This window comes from Ostrinia furnacalis, unplaced genomic scaffold, assembly GCF_004193835.3.
Source record: "Ostrinia furnacalis isolate ACB-3 unplaced genomic scaffold, ASM419383v2 OfSCF7532, whole genome shotgun sequence".
Classification (NCBI taxonomy): Eukaryota; Metazoa; Arthropoda; class Insecta; order Lepidoptera; family Crambidae; genus Ostrinia; species Ostrinia furnacalis.
In genome coordinates this window covers 84,216-94,338 of record NW_021137771.1, presented here as the reverse complement: position 1 = coordinate 94,338, position 10,123 = coordinate 84,216, and the positions used below count along the sequence as shown (strand labels likewise).

General features: G+C 33.7%; 2 protein-coding genes across 3 annotated transcripts; both read left to right on the top strand.

Annotated features, from left to right (window-relative positions):
• Positions 1 to 645: 645 nt before the first annotated feature.
• LOC114365016 (tissue factor pathway inhibitor) lies at positions 646 to 2,707 on the top strand. The gene is made up of 4 exons (XM_028321431.1): positions 646 to 838; positions 1,244 to 1,435; positions 1,515 to 1,602; positions 2,525 to 2,707. The coding sequence occupies exons 1-4, from the start codon at positions 646 to 648 to the stop codon at positions 2,685 to 2,687; spliced, it is 636 nt and encodes a 211-aa protein (XP_028177232.1). The 3' UTR covers positions 2,688 to 2,707.
• Positions 2,708 to 3,966: 1,259 nt separating this feature from the next.
• Positions 3,967 to 8,079, top strand: LOC114365041 (palmitoyltransferase ZDHHC16). Of its 2 annotated transcripts, none has more exons than XM_028321465.1 (6): positions 3,967 to 4,108; positions 4,689 to 4,760; positions 4,885 to 5,032; positions 5,440 to 5,631; positions 5,872 to 6,127; positions 6,369 to 8,079. In XM_028321465.1, the coding sequence occupies exons 2-6, from the start codon at positions 4,708 to 4,710 to the stop codon at positions 6,866 to 6,868; spliced, it is 1,149 nt and encodes a 382-aa protein (XP_028177266.1). In that variant the 5' UTR covers positions 3,967 to 4,108; positions 4,689 to 4,707; the 3' UTR covers positions 6,869 to 8,079. The 2 variants fall into 2 exon arrangements, with proteins under 2 accessions (XP_028177266.1, XP_028177265.1); XM_028321464.1 differs by having other exon boundaries at positions 3,967 to 4,128.
• Positions 8,080 to 10,123: the final 2,044 nt, after the last annotated feature.

Genomic DNA, 10,123 nt, shown 5'->3' with positions numbered 1-10,123 from the left:
GTCTCGCACCCCGCCCACCGCTTAGCATTCGTTTCGTTCGCTACTCGACGAATAATGACGTGCCATTAGTGACGAAACCGGTGTTGGCCATTTTAAATCAACAATCAGTAGATTATCGAGTTATAACTATAAATTGACGTATTAGTTAAGTTGTTCTCATAAAAAATAATTTGTACCTATTTTACGCGATTTCTTGTAGTTGCCTAATTACTTAGTTTAAGCAACTTCGTTATGAACTGGATTTTTTAACTAACATTGTAATTACAATTCAAAGTAATTATCGATCATTTTATTTGGATTGCACAAGTTTCTCATTAGAAACTGCAATTCAGTTCATTTACTTACTTACTTGACAAAAAGTTTTTGCATAACTTTTTTGTTTTTACGTTTGAAGTCGTTGGTAAAATCAAATTTTGGCGGTTTGAAATGACATTTTATAAAAGTTAATGAAGCAAAGGCATCCTAAATCGTAGAGCCTATAAATAAAAAAAAATCATTATTTGTTTGAATGCGATTTGTAAGATTGGTGGTTGATTTTATATCAGTAAATCTATTTATTGTAAGCGATAAAATTTCCATTTTATGGCACGATCACTATAAAATTTATTTCAAATAAAATACGTAGTATGAGGGTTTTCCGCGGCCATGCAAGTATGGTGGAGATTTAAGCTTGGTGTAAACTGTAGAATACTGTTGGTAGCGTTGATATTGTTGATATGCCTATCTGACTGCAGAAAAAAGAGAAAAAAACACAAATACTATGGAAAACACAGAACAACTGAAACGCCAGACCCATACACTAAAACAATATGTATGCAATTAGATGAAACTCTTCGAGGTAACTTGTATACTTTTTCCACTAAACTAGTAGCTATTTACAGTGATTGAATCAAAATGATCTGTTTAGTCAGATTGTCCTTTTTACGCAGAGTAAATGTGAATACATACCTGCTACAAAGGGGGCATTTAAGCTGGCCATGTGAGATTCCTTAGCCGATTACCACTACATGAAACCTCCCGTTTACACTCATTAGGTTTCCTCATGCTTTGCTCTACGCTTGAGCAATGAGTAAAAGGAATTAGGACCTGCACCAGCAGAAGCACCAGAATGTCGTTTTAAACATCATCCTCTTCGTGCAAAAGCACGAAAATGGATGATCAGAGTAATTAGTAGAGTAGAGTTTAAAAATAGATTGAGCCTAATCTTATTTTCTCATAGATTCTGAATTATCTTGAATTGCAGCAAAACACAAGTCCTGTTTCCTCAGACCTGACACCGGGCCTTGTCGCGCGGACATTCTCCAGTGGTATTTCGATGTGAAACAAAGAAAATGCTACCAGTTCTTTTGGGGGGGCTGTCAGGGAAATGGGAATAGATTCGAAAGTAAAGAGGATTGTTTGGACTATTGCCATCTTAATACTACTGCACAAACAGGTTAGATTAAACAGCAACAAGTTACCTAATTTTTAAGATTAAGCCTACTCTAATTTACATGAGCATTTATTTCTTTTAGGTCGAATACCATACTTCTGTTCGCTGTCGTTCGACTTTGGCAATTGTTTTGGTCATTATAACCGCTGGTATTGGGATAGATTTGCCAAGTAAGTATTTCATAAGAATGTAAGTTCTTACAAAAATGGCAATGCCAGATTTTGTATGGAAGGTGGCGTCTTTTTTTTTTCGCGCGGCCATCGACCAAACTTTGTTTTTTGATTACAAAATAGTGTAATAAACCAAACTTAGCTACTATGGCATGTATACCTCTAAACTCAGTGTGAACTGAGTTACGAGCNTTCGCTGTCGTTCGACTTTGGCAATTGTTTTGGTCATTATAACCGCTGGTATTGGGATAGATTTGCCAAGTAAGTATTTCATAAGAATGTAAGTTCTTACAAAAATGGCAATGCCAGATTTTGTATGGAAGGTGGCGTCTTTTTTTTTTCGCGCGGCCATCGACCAAACTTTGTTTTTTGATTACAAAATAGTGTAATAAACCAAACTTAGCTACTATGGCATGTATACCTCTAAACTCAGTGTGAACTGAGTTACGAGCATTAGAAGTTTGATGATTTTCATACTAGATTTGCTTTTTCCGCGCAAGTTTTGTAAGAAATTGCAACAAAATTTTGCGCTATTTTTTATTGCGCTGATTCTGCTGCATACTGATGTCTGGAGCCTTTAATGGATGGTATTGTTTGTTTTCACATACAATGTCACTATTTTGTTACAATTTCTTACAAAACTTTTTTAGTATGTAAAATCATCAAACTTCTAATGCTCGTAACTCAGTTCAGACTGAGTTTAGGGGTATACATATATGTCATAGTAAGTTTGGTTTATTACACTATTTTGTAATCAAAAACAAGGTTTGGTCGATGGCCGCGCGAAAAAAAAAAGACGCCAATTTCCGGCATTGTCTTTTGTATCTTAAACATAACTTAGGTATTTATAGAAAAGAAAAACAACAATAAGCAAAAGAAAACTTAAAACATCCGGAATAACAATTTATTTCGTAATTTACAGAACATGCAAGCGTCGACTTTACTCTGGTTGTGGTGGCAATCAAAATAATTTTGAAACCCGTAAGGAATGCCTAAAAACCTGCCTGAAACCGCCTAATAATACTATGCAAAATTTTCATCAATTCACCACATGCATACCTTACCACGTGGCAGAGCTTCAGTAATAAAGCTATGATAAACTTGTTGTATTATTTTAGACATGACCTTTCGAATTATACCCAATTTGATAACTTACCTATACCACAGAATACATAATAGTAGCAACAGAAATTGCACTCCTTTGTGTAGGATCAGATGCCGACATTTTAACGGTAATAATAATAATGCAAAATATCCAACGCACATGGTGCATTCGAAATCGCACCTTACTACTACGCTCACAAGAGCGCATTTTTTTGTGTTTAGAATTGATCTACGTCACCGCTCAAGCATCAGGGTTGTATGAGCAAACTTAATTTGAAGAAGCATTTATTGTATTTACGATTAGAAAACTTTAATCTAGTGGAGTTTGTATAATCGCACCATCTGTAAAGTACCTATTAATAAACTTCAGTGTTGCGATAATTCGAAATTAAACAAACAGTTTTAAAAGGTGAAGTGTCGGAAAATAGACACGGTGAAGTAAAGTTAATGTTTTTATTAGCTAAAATATTTTTTTTGCTATAGTTTTTTGTCATAAGTATTTCAAAATAATTTATTATTTAAAAAGTGTAGTTTTTTTTATTATTTAAATCACTACAGTTAATTATTATTATTCCTAAATATTAANCCACTTTATGTTTCATTCCATACAACGAAAATGGAAAATATTTTTTTCCAGTCAAACTATTGGTTTTAGAGAAAAACTTGTGCAGCATTTATTCATCAGAATAACGTAACCTATCGATAGGTATTTTTTTCAAATAGAAATTGTGAAAAAAATCGCTATGTCCATAAATCTCAATTTCGCTCCATAGTGCGGAGGCCTGCCTATACTAAGGAGGCCCTACTATCACTATTAATCGGCCACAGTTTCTTCAGCTACCCCTTTCCGGTCATCCGTCTAGTTTTATCGCAAAGAATCACCATTATTTTGCTGAGAGCGAGAGAAAAATCAGAAATAACTGGAACTGTGGCCTACTGTATACAGGGTGGAAACGATAAGTTATCTCACTCGATTATTTCTAAACTATACAAGATATCGAAATACTGATTACTGATCCTGAAAGTGTTTCACGAGCTCTTTCAAACGGTACTAATAATAAGTTACAAAATAAACTGGAACTATTTCATTTTATTCAATGTTTCCATTTTGAGTGCTTTTATTTCAGTTTTCAGCTTTCTCGCCGGAAATGCTTTAAACTTTTAAACTTTTTTAACAAACGGTGCAATGGCAATGCCCGAACTATTTTGAGAAAACTAAAAACGTCATTTTGACAGATCTGACATTCATCGTTGTTTTGCCTGCCTGCCTTGTTGTTGATGGCGGCATCGGCTATCGTTTTATTTTGTGAATTTACTTTGCTACAATTGCTACCAATTAATTATTATGCGGTGTAATCATGTGAGAGTATAGTTTATTAGTTCAAACCCGTTTAATTGTTAAGTAAGCATTTCCTTGTAAGCGTAAGTACCTCTTAAATCAGTAAGAAGTTCCTAGTATACAATCTTAGAATAATCTTTAATAAGTATACAATTAATACTATAATTTTTCTTAACCTAGCTCCTGTAGATTATTAATTAAATGCCCAATGGTAATAATACCCGTATGTAAAAGTATTTTAACTATACACAGCAAATTCACGTCATGTTTCTCATATTTTAAAGACAATGTTTTACAAGTATTGATTTTGTTACATTTCTGAAACATAACTAAATGCTGAATAGAAAAACCAATTAGATGAGGCCCCAAATAGCCATCAGCGTCATCTTCAACAATATTTAAATTTATTGATTTTAGGTCAATATTTCTATGTATTCCTGAGTTAGGGCTCTTGGTTTTACTTACAGACTCCTTCTTACACCCTTTCGTGTAGTAATGTTTTTGAAGTAAGCCTAAGCCGGCTGGTTTGCATAATAAATTAGAACTAAAGTTCACTGACCTCACCTACAAATGTACACCACTTGTAAACAGTGAAGTAAGTAGGTGCTTGTAAGATTTAAAAAAAATTAACATTTCTTTTCAGGTTAATAAAAAAAATTAAAATGCCGGTCATACAATGGAGATTCCAATGGCGACGGATTTGCTGGGAAATAAAGTAAGTAAATCTTGCTCGTGTTTGTACTCAAATAAAATGTGTAGTAAAAAGATGCTATGATGTACTCAGTTTATTTATAATATTATGTCAATAATTGTTCTTATTTAAATTTTTTCTCTTACAGGGGGTATATAGTGTGGAAATTCACACAGGCAATATTGACGGCAAGGTCCCTCACTTATAATGAGCACATGGGTCATAGTTATGTAGTGGATTGCTTGTTAGAACCCATCTTCTGGTTCGTGGACAACTTTGCAGCTACTTTAGGGAAGGTAATGATTTGAATTGAAATATTTAAAATAAACTGTACAGACCTTATCTATTATATAAAAGAAAGTCGTGTTAGTTACTCCACTTATAACTCAAGAACGGCTGAACCGATTTAGCTGAAAATTGTCAGGGAGGTAACAATAAATCATTTTAAATGAATACTATAGTGATATTATTACATAGGCATATTATTTTGTAACACTTGTGATTGGTTAATCCACTGAGTTGTTTATCTTTTAAAATATTGTTTTTTGTTTAACATTGTTCTTTATTGCGTCTTTAACACTTTCCTGGACAGTGAACTACTATAGCAGTCATAACAATTTAACTTCTATTGTGTCTGGGTTACTGTCCGGGAAAGTGTTAAGAAGTATTTGATATTTAATACAGAATTACCTAAACATTTCAGGTATTCGTCATCTTGGTGACTTTTTTAACAGCAGCTGTAGTTGTAATAGCGTACTGGGTTGGCCTGCCGTACTGGTGGGAGCGGGACCCGTATACTTCAGCATTTCTTGTAGTATTCGGAAACTGGTTACTTCTTAATATCTTGTTCCACTATTACATGGGAGTTACAACGCCACCGGGATATCCACCAAAGGTATTTATTTACATAACAATTATTTTTTATACTTTACCTTGCTGCAGTTTCTGAAAGACTGATAGGAATTTATCTAACTTAGAATACTACAACTCTGGGTTTGACAGGTCTTAAATAGACAGTTACCAGTAATTAGCAACTTTTACATCTCCAATTGCATAATTTTGTCAAACAGTGTTACCAGCTCTTCATTGCTCAGTGTTTGGTTTTTGAAACTACTTATATGAATGTAATTTTCAGGGTCCAAAGGTCTTAAAAGCGTCCAGCATTTGCAAGAAATGTATATCTCCAAAACCACCAAGGACTCACCACTGTTCTGTGTGTGATCGTTGCATTCTGGGCATGGACCACCATTGCCCCTGGCTCAACAACTGTGTCGGATATTTTAACGCAAGATATTTCTATCTATACATGGTGTATATGGTGATTGGGGTTACATTCGTTATAATTGCTGGGCTCGACCTTGGCTATCAAGTTCTCTGGCTCAACGATACAGGTAACATAATTTTTAAACAACAATTTCACTCAATAAAAATTAATTGCTGTTTGTTAGTCTCGCTAAAACTCGAGAATGGCTGAACCGATTTAGCTGATTTTGGTTTTGAAATGATTGTTGAAGTTTAAACAGTGAGAAAACATGGGAAAATTCCGATTTGATTTCCACGCGTACAAAGTCGCGGGCACAGCTAGTTTCTTATAAATGATTGCCACTTATGATGCTTTTTTTCTATTTTCAGGTGGCATCATTCCCAACAATGACCCAGAACTGATTGGACATCCGGTCAAAATAAACAAAAGTGGAGTACTCATCCCTATTAAGACCATTGTTGAATATGATTCCATAAACTTTCCTAGAGAGCATGACTTACCTGTGCCACCTATAACTGAGGCCCAGCGTATTTGTGCCCACCCATGGAAGAGAAAGGGTGTGATTTTCATGGCAGTGACCTGTGTGTCAGTATTCTTTGCACTTGGAGCATTAGTAATAGTACATGGAAGGAACATAAGTAGAGGCGAAACAAGCGTAGAAGCTCAAATAAATGCAACGTTGAGGAAGACTCAAAGCTCTTTCAAGAATCCATTTCATTTTGGAAGAGGGAAAAACTGGAGACTTTTCCTTGGTTTGACGCAAGGCAGAACGTTTGTGAGACATGTGTTATTGCCATCGGCACATCAACCCACTGGGAATGGATTAATTTGGCACACAGTTCACAATGTCTATGAAGATTGGCCTTAGAATTTAGTTGGATAGTTAATGTACAAGAAATATTATCCATGTCATAGTTTCAAGTGATGCAGATAGCTGATGTAAATGTTAGTGGATTGTAGGTATGTTATTAAGCAATGTGTATTTTTATGTATATTTATTTAACATAAGTTGTCGCGAATTAACTGTATATTATACATACTTATTTCATGTGTAAATGGGCATCCCTTTTATGGGGTCTTAAGGCTGGGTGTATGTATACTGTGAGGCAGGTGACAAAATATTAATACCTTATGTCCATAGCATTCAGACCTAACTAGCTTGTTCTTACTTGATAGTTTTGACCTTCATGATTCATAATGAGATGTGTGTGTTACATTATATTTAATAAAAAAAACCTTCAGCCGACGGCTTACGCGAAAAGTATTATTGAATGAACGAATGCGAAGGTTGTCCTTGTCAAACAATGTTCGTTATTTGTGAAATTTTCGTCTGACTGATTAAACTCGCTTTAAATTCTTCCTCTCGTGTTGGTTGTGACAGGATGTCAAACTTATGAGCGGCTATCGTGACATGGCTCATGTTTTAAAAAAAACCCAAATTATACATCAACAAAAAATATACCTACTGAAGAAAAACATAATTAAGAAAGTAGTGTAGGTATGACAATATAATTAATATAAAAATATCAAATTGAGTGAGATCATGAATTTTTCATTCAATCATAGTATCCATTCAGTATTCCTTTTAATAAATTTCAATTTGAATGTTGCTATTATGATCAAGACTACTGGTACCTGCTTGACGAATAAATAGGTAATTCACCAAAAATACTCTCATTTCATACATTATTGTAATGATTCTATCATTTACTGTGTTGGTTTGTTAAATAGATCATCTTGATAATATCTATCTATAGAATACTAAACTCAAAACACGTCTCATAAAACCAACTTTAAAATAACTAGAAAATTATATTTGTAAAGTATTGATTTGTTAAGTCAGTTTGAGTTGGAAAATTGACTCATAAAAAACTAGAAAGGGGTCTCTTTCACTACCATTAATGTCGTTAATTAATTACTATTTTGATATTAGATTATTTTCAAATATACGCATTTACTATGTCCATTCCTTTTATCGGTGCGTTTATTTTACGTTATAATTTAACCTTAGTAATACTCGTACAAATCGAAAATGAAAATTATGTTTAAATTGGAATATCTAAGTTTATATTGACATAATGTTGTTTTGTTTATGTCAATCACCTACGTTATGTTTCATGTATTGACTAAAATATTATTCATGCATATGGGTCATTCCACAAAAATATGTCAACTCTTAGTCCGCGCCACATTTCACATGAAATATTTGTTAATATTTTATTCCAAAATTGTTAAATAACAGCTCGCAATGTGCATTATTCATCACCCATTTATATTTTTTGAAACTATTTTTAAAACATCTTAAATTACTTTTGAACGACCCAAAACGTCATTCCCTAGGCATGTCCGTACTCCAAAAGTTTGTGTTTTGGGACCCACATTTATAAAAACATCAACTTTATCCTTTGTTTTAATTAACGAATAATCTATTTAAATGTATATTACACCAAATTCTATTAATGTTTTGCGGTTTCAATAAACAACAATTTGATTTTCTTTAGTTGAAAAAGAGTCTACAGCTTTTAGAGTCATTCCCTCGCCACGCACTGATTTTATAATTTTGCGCTTTAATATGTATTTAGAGTGAATGACATTTAGTTGAGTTAAAAGTACGATACGAAGTTATCCTCAGACCATACTGGCTTTGCGGTAGCCGTTTTTTGAATTAGTGCAAACGTACCAGTTGTTGCGGAAACATGTGTTAATCCAGTCACTTCGTCAGTCCCTAGTTGAGTAGCTTTATTGATTACAATAGGAAATTGTATATAATTTAATAGTATTTACGTGTGGTTTTTCTGGCTATTTTCGGCACATCGTATTAAGCATCTTATAATATAAAGTTAATCTGCATTTATGTTAAGTTTTACTCCAAATTGTCAGTCCCTAGAGCGTCAGGCCCTAGCTTTAAACGGCACTTGGGACTAAATTACTAGTTAGGGAATGATGTTTTTTATATAGTGATAATAACAAAACAACTACATTATGCATATTAACTTATCTATAAATGTTAAGGTTATATGTTTTATACTTTATTAGAAGTCATATAGGAGTAATGTAGTATGAAAGAATTAAAAATTATAATTTCTCCTAAAATAAAGCATAAAGTGACTGGCCCTTTTAGACATAACATAATTAATTAATAAACTATAATTTACACTAATAAAGTATTCAAAAGCATCTTAAAAAAGTTACGGACAAAATGACGTCGAAAATATACAGATTTTATGGAATGACCCATATATTAATCATAGTTAATAATGCAATTACTTATTACTAATATCGATGATAAATACTTACAAATTAGTGAGGTCTAATCGTCCTTCGAGCTCGTAGGAGTCTACTAGTCAATTTACTGATATAATGTTAAGCTAATAATATAAGAATAATTTGTATATTTAGTACATTCAATGTTATTTCTTGGAACTTTGTTTATATTAGATGAAATAAAACTTTTAAGAATATTTTTACGGCTGTAATTTATTTTTTCTGTATATGAATTGCCTATTTATCGCATATGCACGTAAGACGGCGTTTCTGTTGATTGCTAAAGAAGGCAAAGGTAGGGAATTAGGGTTACACATGAAAATTTTTGTTCAATGACTCCCTTTCAACAATATAAAATTATAGTTTATAAGGGAGCAGGAAACAATTATTAATATTATTGGTAAATTAGTTACGTTAACTTTATAACATTAGACTTGCTTTTTCCCGCGCGATAGTTTCTTGGACGTTCTTCCCGGGTCCACGGTAGAAAAAAATAATATCCCATTGAGTTCGAATTGAAGTTCCCGCGCTCCGATTTCTCGCTATTCTCGTAGATTCTGTATTCCGCCGCTAGGTGGCGCTAGCGTGCCGCCATCTTGATGACTGTTTTGACTTTCGTCTCGACAGATGACGCTGGCTGGCGTGCCGCCATCTTGTTGACGACCGTGTTTTAATTTACATCTCCGACAGGTGGCGCTGGCGCGGTGTGTCGCCATGGTTGAAGACCGTGTTTCCGTCTCCGACACTAACTCCAACATTTGCAAGTCTTGTTCATTAATTTTTATTTTATTTTATTTTGTTTTATTCAGAAAACAAACAGCTTACAAATATATAAATGTGTACCATAAGCCTACGCTCA